Consider the following 19,634-nt stretch of genomic DNA (forward strand, 5'->3'; position numbering starts at 1 on the left):
GACATTCCTCCCAGAGTATCTTTTGTGGTGCTCATTCAGTAAAATGACAGCAATAGTCTAGACTGCAATTATTCAGAATTTTCATGGCAACATATGGGATAAGCTTTGGTTTCCTCCACTGTGTGGAAAAACTGGAATGTAAAGCTAGTTCCCTAGATAATTAGAGGAAATTCTTTTTTGACAACTTCAGCTCATCATACATTCTGTGTTTGTTCAGCCACAGGTATAAGGTGAATTTTAGCAATATAACTAGTACATTAGAATCTCAAGCTAAGAACTTCTCAAATTCCAGCCATCCTCTCTTAGATTATTTTCTATTTAACCATGCCAAATATCAAGGATGTGTAACCTGTGTCATTCAATCAGCTCCAGCCAGAATGGTCAGGGACAATGGAAGTTGCAATCCAGCAACATCTGTAGTGCCATCTATGATCCTATCTAGGGTTCCCATCAATTTTCTCTGAGCTAATGACTTTAGATTAAATTAAAGGAATAAATTATACCCATCTAGAATTTATTATCATCTTCTGAATGCAAAGAACTACTTACCTTATCCAAGGGAAATCCATCTTACCTTGGATCTGTTGCTTATACACATTTGTTTGGCATATTCCGTTCCATTCTCATTCCCATCGGATTATACAACTGCTTGTACTGTGGATCTGGAAAGTATAGCTGGTGTACTGTCTTGCATATATGAAAGAAGATTATCCAACATATATTAGGAAAACAGATTATCACGGTGATGCATCCAACAAGAGAAAGGAACAAAATTATTACTATTACTGGTTTACTGTATAGATTTATTCCAAAATTTGTACAATTTTCTCATACTTTCAGTGATCTTTCAGTATTTCTCTATTAAGGTCTTTATATTTATGTAACTTTCACAAATTTAACTTGAGAAAGGATCTGTCAATTTATCTTCTGTAATGGAATAAATGTGATACTGAAATCATCTACATTGTGCTCCAGGTCTCTGCTTCTGATTTCAAACTACAGTTGAAGTGTGGGTTTTTTGGGGGGAAGGAAAATTATATATGCTCCTTCTGAAACAGTACTTAGAGATTTTTTTCCCCCAGGAACTCAGTCCAGATTATTTCCAAAGTCCCAAGAGAATGATCATTATGTCTAAATTATTTGAGAGCCAAAGTGAGAAAAACATGTTATGGAATGCCACTGTTTGCAGAGGACAAAGACAAATGTTCAGGATGGAGCTTTCAAATGATCCATCATGAGTGACAGACTCAGCATATTGCTGTCAGATGTGCAGATTGGTCTACAAAGTTATCCTGAACTGCTTAACTTTGAAATGCAGCTCAAATAAGTTCAAATATTAAAAAGGGGAGATTCCAGACCATGGTCTGAAGTAATGTGATTAAAAGGCATTGTTGAAGATAATGAGTTCTGGGTCCATCTCATACCTACATGGAAGACAGCATGGAAATCCTATGTATCACATGATCTTTAGTGTGATCATTGAAGAGTGCCATCTTGAAAGAAAGGTGGTGTATAAATGTCAAGGCTTTAGGGGATTCCTATCCCTCCCCTGGCGGCAGCCAAAAAAAGCAGATAAAGACGAAGAGTCCTTACCACGTAATTTATTCAGTATTCACAGAGAAACAAAGAATGTTGTCTCTATTCAATGATGACATTGCTCCAAGTAAAGTTCCACCCCCCTACATGTCCCCTATTCAATGTCACTCCTGCATCAGTTAATCTCAGCTTTCTGCCTCTGAGCTCCCTGTTCTAACCCTCAATGCCCATCTGGTCTTGGGAGAGGTGGGGTCAGGAATGCTTTCCAAGGACACTGAGTGTGTCAGCTGTCTCTCCCCTGGTGTTTCTCCTTCTTCCTGCTGTTCCTCTTCCAGTATTTCCTAGCTTCTGCCCTCTTCTGCCTCTGAACTATGCCCTTCTGCAAACCACTGTTCTAAATCTATACTGTCCTCTTGTTCTCGGGAAGGTACAGGAGAAGGGGGGAGGGCACCATTCCTCTCCTCTTCAGTCCAGTTCCTGACAATAAATGTAATAGTGAAATTAAGAAGATTATGGGAACAGCTTCAGATATTCTTATTCTTCCCTCATTTCTCCCCAGACTGTTTCCTTGTTCCAGATATCCTGCTCCATATATCATTCCAGACATTTCATGTCCTTTGGTTTCTCTGCCTTTGGTGAATTCCACCTTTGCAGTGTTCAGTTGCTTATGCTCCCTCCCTAAGTTCTATTTGGTGCCTTTTTCAACTGGAAAACCTATGACGTACCTGTGACATTGGGGGTGAGATGAGAAGAAGCTGTGCTGCTCCTTTCCTCTAGTTGTGCTATCATTGTTATGCCACATCAGCCTGCACCCCACCTCTACTCAACTGGTTCCACTTGCTAGCATGAAAGTAAAGGCATTGGAGCAAATGAGAGGGAGAAATCCATCCCTCTGTTTTTTTCCAGGGCTATACATTGAGATCACCCTTGGAAAAAATGCCATTGCTTTGGTAAGTAGAAAAATGTTGGTGGGTGTTGTTGTTGTTGTTGTTTTTTCCCCTCTTCTTTTTCTTTTTTGTATTTGTTGGAGGGTTTGCACCTGTGTCTTCGTTACTTTTTGTCTGTTTTTTGTATGTATTGTAATATTGCTGCTAGGAATCTGTTTCAAAAATGTAAAACCAATAAAAAAATTTAAAAAAAGGAAAATGTTCATTTTCACTCATCTTTAAAATGTGTAAATGGATTCCTACTCCGTGTTAAGCAATACCCACATTAATATTATTGCTGACAACCATATTCAATGAATTTATAAGAAAGTATAGTTTCCTACAGAGTGCAAGGTCAGACTACTACATGGTTAGAGCTGACTTCATACAATCTAGGACTTTGATGCTGCACTACACATCCTCCAATAGGGTCTGTGTGATGTGAGCCTTGGATTTTTATGTACATAGGTGACTAATGTCAGTGGAAGATGAAAAGATCATTTTTTAAAATTAATTTTATTTATTTCATAAAATTTATATTGTGCTTGAGTGTAGAAAACTTCAAAGTGAGTTAAAGAAAGAATAAAACAGCAATATTACTAGTAAAAACAATTAAAACATTTTTTTAAATTAAAAAACCCAGCAATAAACTGAAAACACATCGCCATTTCAATCCTCTGTGTAGGCTTATCTAGCCAAAAATATTTTCAGCAGGCATCCAAAAGAGTACAGTGAAGGCACCTGCCTGATCTCAGTAGGCAGGGAGTTCCACAGTATAGGTGCCACCACTCTAGTGTATATATATATATATATATATATATATATATTTCTTACAAATGCAGAACATATATTATGTGGCGCCTGTAACAGTGATGAACTTTTGACAAAATGTATCCGTTGTTTCTCATACTCAGGACTGAACTCAAAGGATTCAAATAACTTCAGTGCAATAGTTTAAATGGGTGAGGATGACTAGATAGATTGATACATGCATACACATATCTATGTTATGTCCCGTTTCATTCTGGCATTTGCCTATAAAAGTGCATTGTTTCTAATTAAACCTCACAGGGCTGGATACCGGATTCACAGTGGGAAAAGCTTCCTTATTTCCTGTAAGAAACAATGTACTGAAACATTTTGCCAAGTGCAACTTTGATGTCCCTGTTCCTCATGGTATAAATAACTGGATTCATCAGTGGAGGTACTACAGAATATAATACAGAAATCACCAGATCAAGATCTGAAGGTGCACCTGAGACAGGCTTCAAGTAGGCAATGGCACCAGTGCTTATAAATAAGGAGACAACAATGAGATGTGGTAGGCAAGTTGAGAAGGCCTTATTCCGTCCTTGAGTAGTAGGGATTCTGAGCACTGACTTGAAAATCTGCACATAGGAAACAACTATGAAACCAAAACAGGTAAAGACTATAAATGCACTGAAAGCAATAACTCCAACTTCAATGAGGTACAAATTATCACAGGAAATTTTCAGCAGTTGTGGGATTTCACAGAAGAACTGGTTGATGATGTTGGAGCAGAAGGTGATGGCAAAAGTGCTACCGGTGTGTAAGGCTGAGTAAAGAAGGCCAGCTATCCATGCACTGGCTGCCATCTGGATGCAGGCTTTCCTGCCCATCACTGTCTCATAGTGCAGTGGGTCACAGATGGCAACATACCTATCATACGCCATGCCTGTGAGCAAGAACAAATCTGAGATCAAGAAGAAAAACAAAGAATACACTTGTGCAACACACCCAGAAAATGAAATCTCTCTAGTGTTCCAAAGTGAATTGATCATGGCATTGGGGATGGTGACAGAAATGGAACCAAGGTCAACAACAGATAAATTTACCAGGAAAAAGTACATGGGGGTATGAAGCTGTTGATCCAGGGAAACTGCTGAGATGATAAGAAAATTTGCTGTCAAGGCTGCCAAGTAAATCACTAAAAAAAGAGTGAAGTACAAAACATTTTGCTCCCAGTTGTCAGAAAAATCCAAGAGAAGAAAAGTAGGAAGGACAGTTGAATTAGGCATTTTCTCCTACAGATGTGACATGGCTGCTGATACAAAAGAGAGAGAAAGCGCTTATTTAATGCATGTATTCAGCAATTTATTAACATTTTTCATGATCTGTCACAATCAGTAACGATAGAAATGAAGCAATATATATATATATATATATATATATAATTTCATTAGCATTATGGCTAATGAAAAAGCAGGTATATCATCCCCATTATGATGGACAGCTTTATGGAAGAAAAGAGAGTTGCAACCCTATATGCTTTTGAATAGAAATACATAAAATTTTGCTGTGGTTGCCAGGTTGTGGTTTACAACCTTCAAAGACTCAGCTGCTTGAGTCAAAGAAAAGGAAAGTGTTTCAAAAGCCTGAAAATTCTTTTCTGGTTCAGGGTAAAATCTGAACTGGGGAAGAACTGGAGAAGATCTCATGGACCCTCTCATTGCTCCTAAGCACAGTTTCCTGCTACCCAAAAAGAAACATGGGAAATAAATGAAGTTACTTAACTCTGAGTCAGAACTTTGGTCTATCTAACTGAAAAGTGTCTACACGGACTGGCAGCAGTTCCAACAAGGATCTCTCAAGTCCCTACATGGATATGGCAAGTACATGGAACTATGTGGGGAAAAGGGATATAAATGTAAAAAGAAGAGCAAAAGACAGAAAATATGCTTTCAGGGACTTTGTTTTAGTCAATCAAAAGGCTCTCAGTTCATTAAAGTTTATGTTCCACCATGCGACAAAGTCTATGCCACAATTCTGTTAAACTTTAAAGTGCCACAGAAATCTATAGGTCATTTCATGTTATACATTTGAAAGCATATCCAAGCTCATTTGAAGCACATGATTTTCCCCCAAAGAACCTTTAAACGTGTGCTTTAAGTGTGAGTTAAGTTTGCTTTCAGTGTATAGCTTGGATCTGCCCTATGTTGGTTTTCCTGCAACAAATTAGACACAACTAACATGTCTGGAAGTATGGCTTAACACCAAGTTTTTGGAAATGGTCACATTGAATAAATTTATAACATATAAAAAGTCCCCTCCCCCACCTCTATTGTACCTATACATACCGGTAAAGGATACGGTCCTTTTCCTTAAATGGGGATGCCCAATATGCTGCCAACTTTGTTTATTTCCACATATTCCAATGACATTTGCTGGAAAGGAGGCCTGCTGTCCAGTTATGAGTAATCCTGATCTAATAAACTCTACTCATTGTTTAACAATTCTTTCAGCAATTTTTATTTTCAGAACTATATAGATCTTAATTCTGATCATAAAACAGGAGATGGTTTGATTATTGAATTATATGTGTCATTAAAGAATCAGTATTTGGTAGCTAGTGACTATTTTAGCTAATATATCTAAATTAAGTGTTGAATCGCACAGCTGATTCTTCAGAGTCACTGCATTTGGTGGTGGGGGGGACACAGGTCACATAGTGTGCTGAAAAAGGGTGCACACACTCCCAGCTGTGCTGCTGAAGTCTAACAAATGAGACGAGATGAAGAGATTTGTGAAAATTAAAGACAACATATGTTGTGTTCCTGTGAGAAGATAAGACACTATGTATGTTTTTGTGTGTAAGAGAGAGTAGAGGAAGTTTGCATTCAGCAAAAGAGAAGTGTGCATACACAGGGCATTAACCCAGACATTTAAATAGTGCAAGTGTGTGCACTCAGAAGTAGATCCCACTGTGTTCAGTCAGCTATATTCACGTACAAAAATGCAAGGTGCATGTGCTTAGGTAAGGGTGCAATCCTAGGTACACATATCTGGCAGTCAGTCACATTGAATTTAAAGGGGATTGCTTTTCAATAATCACAGATCTTTTGCTTTCTGTATGGAGTCCATACCACATGAACAGATGCATGCAGAAACCAGGTTACTGCACTTTACCATAAAAATACAGCAGCTACAGAATATTTACTGCCAGTATTAAGCAGTCCAGAGACATCCCAGCTATGAAATGGTAGGTTGTGATTTTTGATGCTGACACTGATTTCAGTCTATGTATTGACTTGACAGTTACACACTGCTTAACACGTATATTAAATATTTCAAGGGTTCAGACTGCTTCACAAATGTTATCTAGGTAATGCTTACAACAATTGAAATATCTAGCTTGCAGTTGCTTTCTCAATGTTAAAGTGCATTTAGCAGATGTAAGGAGAGGATGTTGTGATGGATTATGTCCTGCCACCTGCCAAGTTTTCTGCATAACAAATTATTCTTTGGCATTTCCTACTGCATGACAATAGGGAAAACACTAGGAGGGAGAGTTTATTCTTTCCTTCCTTTTTACCTTTGCATGCTGCATTGTCATTAGTCTTGCTTGATTTCTTCATTTGTATTTCATGAAAATAAAGTCAAAATCTCTAAAACAAGCTTCTTGATTTTCCATATCTTCTATAGCAATGAGCTGTGTGGGTAAATATGTACCTTGAAGTGACAAGGTTTTATGACTCTACACTCTGCATGTGTCCTTGGAGAAACTACAAATCCCAGCAGCATCAATAGTAGTGGTCCCAAGAGAAATTATCTATGGATCGAAATGTGTCTTATGTAAAGCACATGAGGAGTGTTCCTATTTTTATGACAAAGGAGCACTATACTCTCCCCAAAATATATTGCATCACATACAAGGTTGATATTCTGTGTGGAAAACAATAAATGCAATAGCCTGGCCAGCATGATTGTTCCACTTAAGAAAAAAAAGTGAGTGACACTGCACAAATTAGGACATTTCAAACAATCCAGACCTCACATATGATGCACATAGTGGATGCTTGTGACTGGTGTCATTCTATTATCACATTGTAGTGTAGCCCAGAGATTTCATGACCTTGACTTCAATGTAGTTGAAAATTCAGTTAGGTCAACTTCACCTCCATTAATTCCTACCACCATTCATATTGAGTAATAGTAAAGTCTTCTGTTCATGTCCATGTTAGTCTCCCCACTGTGATCACATATTGGAATAATATTTCATAATTCTTTTTTTTTAGTTAAATATCCTTTAAGATCTTTAAGTTACACCCAGTTCTGTATATTTAGGGTTTTCCCAGATCTTGTCCCGCTTAAATGGGGTCAGCAGTGATATTTTTCTAGAAAAAGAGGTGCTGGAACTCACCATGAACACCTCCCTTGCAATAGCAATGGTACCCACCTGATAGGTGCTGGAACTGAGTTCTGATGAGTTCTGGTTGAAGAAAAACCCTGGGGTCAGGGAGATATATATTTGGTGCTGGCCACATACCAGGAAAAGGGCATCTGATTGGTTATAGTTCTACACCTGTTGACAATTAACCCCCCCCCAAAAAAAAACTATTGTCTTGGGAAGTGTAAATTAGGAAGCTTTGCCTTTAAATGCAAATTGCTCCAAATCTTTTCCCCATTTCTATGATCAGCTAACAATTGCTTCTGGGGCGTTTTATATGTAATTTGAATGTGATCAGTTATTTTTCAATTTCCTCATGTGAAGACTTTAAATTACTTTAAATCATACGTCTGAAATTACTGTATGTTACTTGGTACAAAGCTGAAGACCTATCTTACCCACAGCCTTATTCAGCTTTATGCTATAACTTTTCTAAGCAGAAGGGAATGGGAAGTGACCCTGCTGGCAGGTACTGGCAAGACTGAGAAGCACTTCTATCAATAAAGTGAGGCAATTGAGGGCTTCTCTAAAACCATGCTGAAAAACTTCTATCAATGTTCTTTGATCTAACATTGTCATTTGGTGGGATGAAATATATTCTATAAGTTTTGGTGGATTATTTAGCAGTGGCCATTTCCGCATAGAGCTAGACTTTCACAGCAGTCCATGCTCTGTTAACCTTCTTATTGAACTGCTGCATTGCATTACACATCGTGTTGCCCTTGAATATGACTAAGAAGCCTTAGTTGGTGCAGAACCTGGCTTTCATGTTACTCCAATTATAAGTGGCTGGCACTGGAACTTACCTTTGAAGTGTAACTACCCATATTAGCCTGCTTGTCACATACATTCTTAGGTTAAGGTATTTTGCTGAGTCCTGTCTCAGCAGAGCTGCTTTGTTTGTTTATTGTTACGTGTTTTGCATTTTTATAATGTAGACCATCCTATGAACTTGGGCTGAAGGGCAGAACATAAATTTAATAAAATATAATAATTTGCAAGCCCAGTCGCATTGTTGCCAATCCCTGGCTCAGTCTCTACATGTAAAATATGATTAATAATTCAGACAAACAACTATCTGGATTTTAAATGGACACAACTTTATTCATTACAGATATAGGTGGAATTTTGGCTCAGGCATTGAGTGCATATCCATTCCAGCCTCCTGCTGGAGGACTGGAACCACAATCAAGTCATGGATGGCAGTGGTCTTATGAATCATTGACCTAGCATTGCACAGCAACACCTTCAGGTCATGTGGGTTTCCCTTGTTGATTCCAGTATCCAACCGGTCAAGACCAGACCCAGAGGCAGGGATAGTCTTCAAACAATGACTAGGCCTGCCTTCTTGGTAATGACATGGTCTGGTCTTAGCGTAACCCCTCCTCCTACCCATGATTACTGAGATTGGATGTCCCAGTGCATCCCCCCCTTTGGAACTTGCCCCATAACTTTCTCAAATGAGAGAGATAAAGAATGCAGAGCCCTCAAATATTTGACAGTACTACCCCACAATATATTTCATTCCTAGTATTATTTATTGTCTGCAGCATGAAGTTTCATATTCAATGCATTACTTTAAAATATATTTTATTATCAAATTGAAACCAATATATGCATAACGTCCTTCTACCGAATCAAACCTTTTCTAAATTAACAAGATAATCAAAAGACCTTCTCTTAAGATTTGCTGACACCGTTAAGTCTGATTGCACTACATTTGAATGTGTTGGAGGTGAAATAGAAAATCTTAAAAGTGGTAGAAGGACAACAATGGATGGATAACATAGAAAATTGGATGAAGGGAACACAGAGCAATCCCTAAGAAATATTAAAATGATTACAGTTCAAGCTGAAAAATTGTAGGGCCAACCATTCACATGCAGAAACAGATACAACGTGGTTTTTATAGAACTCTAAATATACTTTTAGAAGAATGCCTTAAATGTAAGAGTTTCCACAAAGCAGTTTTGATTTCTTTGTTTCTCATGCTGTAGATGAATGGATTCAACATAGGAGGAATTATGGTATATATAACAGAAAAAAAAATATCCAGGTCAGAAGAAACACTACTGGGAGGCCGTGCATAGGCAAAGATTGAAGTGAACACAAACACAGAGACAACTGTGAGGTGGGGAAGGCAAGTTGAGAGGGCTTTTTTCTTACCATGTACTGAAGGAATTTTGCGCACAGCAGCAAACACCTGCATGTATGTTATGATGATGAAAATGAAGCATCCTATTCCTATGAAAACCCCTATCAAAATAAACCCTGCTTCAACTAGGTAAATGTTAGAGCAGGAGAGCATCAGTAACTTTGGGATTTCACAGAAAAATTGATTGACAGTGTTTGAACAGAAGGTGTTTGCAAACGTGCCACAAGTGTGTAACATGGCATAAAGAAGACTTGTAATCCACACAATGACGATCATCTGAATACAAGCTGCTTTGTGCATTATTGTCTCATATTGTAATGGGTTGCAGATGGCAACAAATCGATCGTGTGCCATTACCATTAGAAGGGAAAGGTCTGATGCTGCAAAGAAGAAGAAGAAGAAAACTTGAGCCACACACCCAGAATATGAAATTGACCTGCTGTTCATGATGGAATTGACCATCGATTTTGGTATGATGGCAGAAATGGAGCCAACATCCATCAGTGCCAAGTTTGTTAGGAAAAAATACATAGGTTTGTGCAGATGATGATCAAGGGCTACCGCTGCAACGATAAGAAGATTTCCAGTCACCGTTGTCATGTACATTCCTAGGAACAGAAAGAAGTGTAAGATTTGTAGTTTTCGAACTTCTGAGAATTCTTTCAGCAGAAAGATGGATATGGAAGTAAGATTGCTCATTTTGCCTTGATTAGTTGCATTCATTCTGTAGAAGGAAGAATCTGAGAAGTGTCAACGTGTCAATATTCATTAACCAGTTATTTCAAACAAGTTCCTCATTGCATCTTTCCTACATTTATGTGGAATATTTACCAAGGCACCATTGTTCATTTTAAAGTCAAACAGTATGATGACAGTTGAATCAGCAGCAGCATGTTTCAAGTATATATGATACCAATTGAACATGGATAGATGATAGGAAAAGAGAAACTTGATAAACGTCAAGTTTACATCAAATCTACTCAATCCCATTAAAGCATTTTGAAATACCTTTAATAGCAAGATTTGATTTCTCTTGCCACAGATATGCAAGTTCATGTATCTTCTCCATGAAGTACTTTCAACCTTCCTGTGCCCCTTGTCACAGAACATGTAACTGATGTTTTTTGTCTTTGAAATGTCTGCATATGTAAGGATGCGGGAAAGCAAATTAGTTTTGGACTGTTTTGTCAACTTGGGATCTTACTCCCAAGTTGATGAAACAGCTGATCAGAAAACATTGTTGAAACTCTTCAAGTTCATGTTGCTTCTTCTACTTTTTTTAGCAGGCATGATGAAATAAATGCAACAAGTGATTGAAAACATGAAAAATGTTCACAAGTGTTCTGACATTTGTATGTATATATGTACAGTATATGTGTGTATGTGTATTCAAGAAGTCAGTGTTGATTCAGTAGATGATATTGGGGTTTCATACACGATTAATATAACATAATTGTATCTATGTAAGAATGATATGTAGGGCTAAAATTCCTTGAGGTAAATACTGAATCTGAAAGAAGGCCCACATCTCCAGTTCAAATTTTAACATCAGTATTATAGGAGAACTGGTGTATAACAAACCACAGTTATTTATCTAGTGAAGTGAGTGCTCCTTCCCCCTACACACCACCCCATAGACAATGCTGTTCCATTGAGACAAAGGCAAATGAGATAGATATCAACTAATGCAACAATTCCTGGATGTCAAGATCCAGATTTTGGGCAAGTACTCTTGGATGAGAGAACCCCAGCAGAGATTTAAATCACAAAACATGCAGCAAAGTAAAGCAAGGTGATACAGGCCATTAGACCTTTAAAACATCCACTTCTACGTTGCTTCCAAAGTTCACCTCTTCCCTTTGCATAGAAAGAGACCACACATTTGGCAAGCAAGTTTTTAAAAAGTTTATTTACAAACTCTTCAAATGTTAGATTCATGTGCTTTTCTATACAGCAGTAAAAAAAACCAAAAAACAAATAATGCTTTTCCTGCATTATGTATTCATGTGTGTACATGTATTCAGTATGTGGTATGAGGGGTGTGTGTGTGTGTGTGTGTGTGTGTGTGAGAGAGAGAGAGAGAGAGAGAGAGAGAGAGAGAGAGAGAGAGATACACATAGAGTGTGTCACAGAGTGATTGTGGGAGGCAGAAAGGGAGGGACCTGAGAGGGAAAGGGTGGAATAAAGGAGAGCTAGAGGAAAGTGAGAAGAAAAACTCAGTGAGCAAAGATTACATAGAAAAGGGAGGGACTTTTTGTTTTGTTTTGTTTTTAAAAAGATTAAAGGGGTGTGTGCACAGAAAACAGAGAAGAAAGGGCATGGAAATGGGTGTGTTTGTGAAGTGGAGGGGTTGTGAAAAGTAAGTAGGGAGGAGGGGAAAGACAGTGATGGTGAAAAGTGGGGTGCAAATGGAGTTACAAGAAAAAAGTGGAAAGATGATGGCATAAGGGGCATGGAAGGGTATGACAAAAAGGAGGGAATGGTGGCTGCATAATTGGGCAGGATGTGTGCTTAGTAGTTTCAATGAGTGCAAGGAGAAAGATGCAGGAGTTTACAATGGCAGTAGTTTGTGTGCAATGGATCGCAAGGCATGGACATTGGGGTGAAGGTGAAAATAGGGTTGCAAAGTGGTACTACAGAATATAACATCAAGGCAGCTTCAGAAATGGGGCTAGGAAGGTGAAAAGTGAGCAGAGAAATTACATGGGTTGAAAAGAGGAATCTCTAGAGGACGAATGTGAGGAAATAACAGAGACATGTTGAATGAAGTGAGCAAGGGTGAAGTCTTAATGAGCAAACATAATAATTTTATAATGTAGTGGCATATAAGCTATTACAATCTATTGCAAATGGTACAGTATAGATAGAGTCATAGATCATAGATTTGTAGAGTTGGGAGGGACCACAAGAGTCATCTAGTCCAACCCCCTGAAATGCAGGAATCTTTTGTCCAAAATGGGTTCAAATCCACAACCTTGAGATTCAGAGTCTTATGCTCTACTGACTGAGCTATGAGATTTTGCAAGGTGAACAATACAATAAAAACATAATTATGATGAGGTGAAACCTGGTTTCCTTCAAAACTGTCTTACAAAGCTTTAGATTTTGATGTTGTTGCTGAAATGGTTGTTGTCTTTTATTATATTTGAATCTCTTGTAAATGAAATAAACAATTCACAATGGGAATGAAGAGGAACAATCAAGGCTAAAAAGACATGGATAATAAGGAGAAGGAATCACAGAGCAATGTCTAATGAATATTAAAATGCTTACATTGCAAAGTGGAAAAAATTCCAGTGCTAACCACACATATGCAGAAGAGGAAACGAAGCCATTTCTATAGAACTCTAAATGTACTTTTAGCAGAATGCCTGAAATCTAAGAGTTTCCACAAAGCAGTCTTGATTTCTTTGTTTCTCATGCTGTAGATGAATGGATTCAACATGGGAGAAATTATGGTATAGATCACAGCAAAAGCTACATCAAGAAAGGAAGAAACATTACTGGGAGGCTTTGCATAGGCAAAGATTGCCGTGCCCAGAAACAAAGATACCACCGTGAGGTGGGGAAGGCAAGTAGAGAGGGCTTTTTTCTTACCATGCACTGAAGGTATTCTGCGCACTACAGCAAATACCTGCATGTACGTTATGAGGATGAAAATTAAGCATCCTAGTGCTATAAAACACCCAAGCACAATCAGCCCAGCTTCAACCAGGTAAATGTAAGAGTAGGAGAGTTTTAGTAACTTTGGGACTTCACAGAAGAACTGATTGACAACATTAGAAGAGAAGGTGATTGCAAAAGTGCTGCAAGTGTGTAGCATGGAATAAAGAAGACTCAGAATCCACACAGTGACAACCATTTGAATGCAAGCTCCTTTGTACATAATCATCTCATATTGTAATGGGTTGCAAATGGCAACATAGCGATCGTGTGCCATTACTGTTAGAAGGGAAAGATCAGCGAATGTAAAGAAGAAGTAGAAGAAAACTTGAGCCACGCACCCAGAATATGAAATTGATCTGCTGTTCATGATGGAGTTGGCCATAGATTTGGGTATGATGGCAGAAACGGAGCCAACATCCATCAATGCCAAGTTTGTTAGGAAAAAATACATAGGTTTGTGCAGATGATAGTCAAAGGCTACTGCAACAATGATGAGAAGATTCCCAACCAGGGTTGTCAAGTAGAATCCTAAGAACAGAAAGAAATGTAAGATCTGTAGTTCTCGTATGTCTGAGAATTCCTTCAGCAGAAACATGGAAATGGATGTAAGATTGCTCATTTTGTCTTCAGTACTTGCATTCATTCTGTAGAAGGAAGAAACTGGGAGGTGTTAATATGGCAATATTAACTGGTTATTTAAAACAGGTTTATTAATATTTCACTATAAACTCCATCAGATTTTGCTTTGATGAACAGTTGTGAAACAGTTTTGCATAGTGATGACACCAAAACATTCCATTTGTAAGCTGTATCTCATTCATTTATTATTATTAAATGTATTAAGAAGCGCAGTTTCCACCCAAAAAACATTAATATTCTTTTGTAATACAAAATAATATTGACTATATTATCATTGAAATTTTCATTTCTGTTGGTGTTCTGAATATTTCTGAGACTCTACAGCTGCAAATACAACATTTTAAGTGCATTATACAAAGGTGACACTAGATGGTCACTAGTTTACCCCAAAAGAAAGCTCCTATTGGGGAGTGAATTCAAATACATACCTCAGCTGCATAGCCATGACAGGACTTCCACCCATCCATTCTCTCTCCTTCTCCCACCTTCACTCACTCCCCATCTCTCTCTCTCTCTCTCTCTCTCTCTCTCTCTCTCACACACACACACACACACACACACCCCAGTGACTGGCACTGACTCATAGCTGTCAAAAGTTTTCAATAAAAAAGGATGCAGTACCATTTCAGCTTATCCCTGCATAGAAGTAACTGAAGGGTAGTGTGGGGGGGAGATGAAGCTCCTACTCACACCCTTATCCATAGCATGGTTAGTTCATTGTGGATTTGGTGCAAGTCATCCTTGGAATGTTTCTGTAGCATTCACACAGGGTTGTCCTTATCAAAATACCAGTCAAAATAGAAGCCATCAAAAGTTCTCACATCAACCCTGACTGGCTGAGTGATGGTTCTAGACTAATCTGGATTTCTGTTCCCAGAAGCAACAAAAAGTGGTGAAAGAGTAACAGCCCAAGAGCAATGTAGGGGGAGAAACATGGAATGATGAAAACAAAGAAAGAGCATCATAAATTGATCACCATTGGTATCATTAGATTCATAGTTCAAAAACTTATGAGTACCTTGGCTCTTTAAAAACAGCTATGTTTCTTTGTGGGTAGGTGATGTTTTTGGTTTAGCTGTTGTAGATCATCACTAATTGCACATTCATACAATCATCTAAGAAGTTTTCATATTTTCTTGGTACTTCCCAGAATATTGTGCAGCGGTTATATTTCTAAATTTGTTTTTAAAAGTTGTATGTGCAGGACATTAATTGGAAATGTGCTTTGACATTCTGGAAAATTGCTCCCATGAATCCAAAACAGCTGATTGGAATCAGAAGTCATCGCCGCCGCCCCCAATTATAGCTGCCTCTCTTTTAATCACAAACACACACAATCTAATAGTTAATATGAGCACTCTGAGTCTGATGCAGCATCCCAGATCCCACTGCATTTTGTAGGGAGCTCTTTCCTTCTGCCCCTTGCAGACCCATATGCAGTTTGGAACATAGCTATGAGGATTACTGCAGCCGATCAATGCATGCTTTGACAAAAGTACTTATGAAGTTGTCTGAATACTTCCTTCTTTATTTCAAAAACATTTTAAAACTCTTTGGAGCTGCCAGTAGTCAGCAGCACAAAAATAAAAGGTCATTTAAAATGCTTGCAGGAAGTGACAATACATCCAATAATATATTTAGAGATGCAGACAGGCTTTTTTATTGCTCTCGATAATTGTTCAAGAAGAGACTGTCCAGCAAGGATTTAAAATCATTGTTTGATAAATAGCAACTCCCCCCCATATGATTCCCTAAAAATGAATAGCACAATAATACTATAAACATGCTCAATAAGGTCTTGCCTCACCTAGATCCAGTCCCAAATAAATTTGTGGGCTAGGCTACTTTAAATAAGGTTTAAAAATTGGAAACAATTAACAAGTTAGACATTTGGTAAAGTAGAATGGTTTAAGGATGGCTGCATCATTACTCTGATGTTTCAAGTATACATGAGACCACTTGAAACTCAATAGATGACTGGAAATGAAAAAAGTGACCAGCACCTCTAGATTACATCAAAATAATAGAAAACTACTCAACTACCTTTATTTATAATAATCAGTTTCCCCTCCAGCTGCTTTAGGGTTGAATTTTTTGATGATTTGAGAGTCCCTGCATTTTCCCAGCCGATCACATTACCCTTGCTGTGACCCTTAGTATAGAATATGTAATTGATTTGTTGCCTTTATGAAGACTGCCTATGTTACAGTAAAATTCATTAAATGTTGCATCAACTAATAGTGACAGCACACATGGGAAAGTGAGCTATTCTGAGTTTCTTTTGCCATTTGGGGATCTTATTCCCAAGAGTGCAGCATTGCTGATCTGAAAACATTGTTTCATAGAATCATAGAGTTGGAAGAGACCACAAGGGCCATCAAGTCCAACCCCCTACCAAGCAGGAAACACCATCAGAGCACTCCTGACATATGGTTGTCAAGCCTCTGCTTAAAGACCTCCAAAGAAGGAGACTCCACCACACTCCTTGGCAGCAAATTCCACTGTCGAACAGCTCTTACTGTCAGGAAGTTCTTGTAGTTTGGAACCATTGCTCCGTGTCCGCTTCTCTGGAGCAGCAGAAAACAACCTTTCTCCCTCCTCTATGTGACATCCTTTTATATATTTGAACATGGCTATCATATCACCTCTTAAACTCCTCTTCTCCAGCCTAAACATGCCCAGCTCCCTTAGCCGTTCCTCATAAGGCATCGTTTCCAGGCCTTTGACCATTTTGGTTGCCCTCCTCTGAACACGTTCCAGTTTGTCAGTGTCCTTCTTGAACTGTGGTGCCCAGAACTGGACACAGTACTCCAGGTGAGGTCTGACCAGAGCAGAATACAGTGGCATTTAAACTCCTCAAAGTAATGTTTCTTCTTCCACGTTAGTTGCAGATGCAAAGAAATAACATCTACAAGATGTTCCTCAATGCATGAAAAATGACAACACGTGTGGTGAATCTATGGTTAGCATTAGTTCAGATTTGTTTGATTACATTCAAATATAGTTGCCATTTCTAGATAGAGATAGACTTCCATAGCAATCCATGTTCTGGTAACCTCCTGGTTGAATCATATATTGGATTATACATGAATATGACTGTGGTGGGATAATGAGCTGCCTGTGCGTTAAAGCTTGATCCCTCAGAGCTCACTCAGTGTAGTGAAGCCCTGCCTTGAGCGGAGCCCTTCGGGGTGGCTCCGTCAGTCGCTGGTAGAATCTGACAGTGGGCGTTTGCGGAAACGTTTCCAACATAAAAGCTGTTTCACGGACATGCGCCTCCTGGATTCCCTGCGTGACAGTTTCCGGCGAGGGGTGGGGGTCCTTAAAGGTTGTCCTGATACCTCCTCACTGTTCTCACTGGAAGTATCCCAGAGCCTCCCCTCCGACTCCCTTTCCTTTGGAGCTCCCGCACTCCCCCTACTGGTTCCCTCTTCTGCTGAAGAAGTGTCTCTCCTATTCTCCTGAAGCCTTCTCACCACCTGTCCTTCCGATGGCAGTTCCCTGACAATGACCTAGGAGCTTCAGTTAGTGCAGAACCTGGCTGCCAAAATTCCAACTGGTTCAATAAGATGTAGTAATATAATTCCTATTATAAGAGGATAGCACTGAAACCTACCTTAGAATTGCCACTTCCCATATCATTCTCTTGACCCCAAAAGAACTTTGATTATAGCCTTTTGCCGAGTACTACCTAAATGGAGGTGCATTTTGTATTCAGTAAAGAGAGAGGATGCAATAAAGAGAAAGTTCCCAGAATCTTGGTTTGTTGAGGTCTCCTAACAGCTCTCATATTGTTCAGTAAATCAGACTTTCCAGGATTCGGTGGAGGAAAGCCATGGATCTTTAAGGGTGATAAGAGTGCTTTAAATGTATGGTGTGGATGAGATGATGGTATTTCCCCCCACCTCTGAGAACAAGGCCCAATTTAAGAAGGTGAACAAAGTGAACAAGACAATGTTCTGGGATTTTTTAAAAAATGGCCACAACTTTATTGATTTCACAATTTGGTAGTATTTAGCATAGGCATTGGGCATATATCCCTCTCAGCCCCCTGTTGGAGGACTGAGGCTTCATAGGGTCGTTCATGGGATATATGGCTCCATTGGAAGACACAGGTGATCAAATTATGGAGACATGCAGAATAAAGTTGACGCATTAGGGGGAATTTGTGTCAAAGTTGCCTGATATGCATTCATCCATTGTTACATTTTGCTCTGTATTCTATGCATGGACTTCCAGTGGCTCTCTGGGCCTTCAGACAGTGCATCATTCCTTGCCCTGCTTGGAGATGCCAAGTTTTAAACCAAGGGCTGCCTTCATGCAAAACAGATGTTCTACAACAGATTATAGGGGGAAAGTCAATGCTTTCTTATAGAATTCTGGATATGATTTTAGAAGAATGCCCTACCACTAAGAGATTCCACAAGGCAGCCTTGATCTCTTTGTTTCTCATGCCATAGATGAATGGATTCAATGTGGCAGGAATTATAGAGTACATCACAGCAAAAGCTATATCTAGATCAGAAGAAGCTTCACTGGGAGGCCTTGTATAAGCAAACACTGCAGTGAACAGAAACACAGAGACAACAGTGAGGTGGGGGAGGCAAGTGGAAAGGGCTTTTTTCTTACCAAGGACAGAAGGGATTTTGCGCACTGTAGAAAAGATCTCCATGTATGTTATGATGATGAAAATGAAACAACCAAGTCCTATACTACAGCTTAGCACAATAAATCCAACTTCCACTAAGTAAAAGTTAGAACAGGAGAGCTTCAATAATTTTGGGATTTCACAGAAGAATTGATTGATAGAATTAGAACAAAACCTGTTGGCAAATGTGCCCCCAGTGTGTAATATGGCATTAAGAAGGCTAATAATCCACCCAATGGCTACCATTCGAATGCAGGCTCCTTTGTGCATAATTGTTTCATAGTGGAGTGGATTGCAAATGGCTACATAACGGTCATGTGCCATTATAGTTAGCAGAGCATAATCTGATGTTCCAAATAAGAAATAAAAGAAAACTTGAGCAACACATCCAAAATAAGAAATAAATCTGCAATTTAGGAGGGAAATCGCCATTGATTTGGGTACCATGACTGAAACTGTTCCAAGATCCATGATGGCCAAATTCAGTAGAAAGAAATACATGGGTGTGTGGAGGTGATGATCAAGCACAATAGCAATAACAATAAGGAGATTCCCTATTATTGCCGTTAAGTACACTATCAGAAATACGAAGAAGTGTAAGATTTGCAGTTCTCGAACATCTGAGAATTCCAGCAGCAGAAAGACAGTCATGGATGTAAGATTGTGCATTTTGTTCACATGCTACCTGTACAAGTAAGAAATCAAGAATTTTTAGCATACAAATATTGATTATCTAGTTTGATTTAAACAGAGCTCCTTTAATTTAACAGTCAAATGCATCTCATTTTCCTTTGTTTAATTCCCGCTGGGAAAACAATATGATGGTTCTTTTTCCCACTCACTATGTCCACTCATTTCCCTTGTACACCTTTTGCA

General features: G+C 38.8%; 2 protein-coding genes across 2 annotated transcripts; both read right to left on the reverse strand.

Moving 5' to 3' along the window:
* Positions 1-3,568: 3,568 nt before the first annotated feature.
* Positions 3,569-19,427, reverse strand: LOC307201569 (olfactory receptor 14A16-like; the record flags this gene model as incomplete). The annotated part of the gene is given in 4 exon segments (XM_079950852.1): positions 3,569-4,158; positions 10,163-10,165; positions 10,168-10,279; positions 19,203-19,427. Coding segments are annotated over 4 exon segments (930 nt in total).
* Positions 13,143-14,090, reverse strand: LOC307200167 (olfactory receptor 14I1-like; the record flags this gene model as incomplete). The annotated part of the gene is made up of 1 exon (XM_079948582.1): positions 13,143-14,090. The coding sequence occupies one exon, from the start codon at positions 14,088-14,090 to the stop codon at positions 13,143-13,145; it is 948 nt and encodes a 315-aa protein (XP_079804708.1).
* Positions 19,428-19,634: the final 207 nt, after the last annotated feature.

This window comes from Podarcis cretensis (genome assembly GCF_951804945.1).
Source record: "Podarcis cretensis genome assembly, chromosome: 13".
NCBI classification, from domain to species: Eukaryota; Metazoa; Chordata; class Lepidosauria; order Squamata; family Lacertidae; genus Podarcis; species Podarcis cretensis.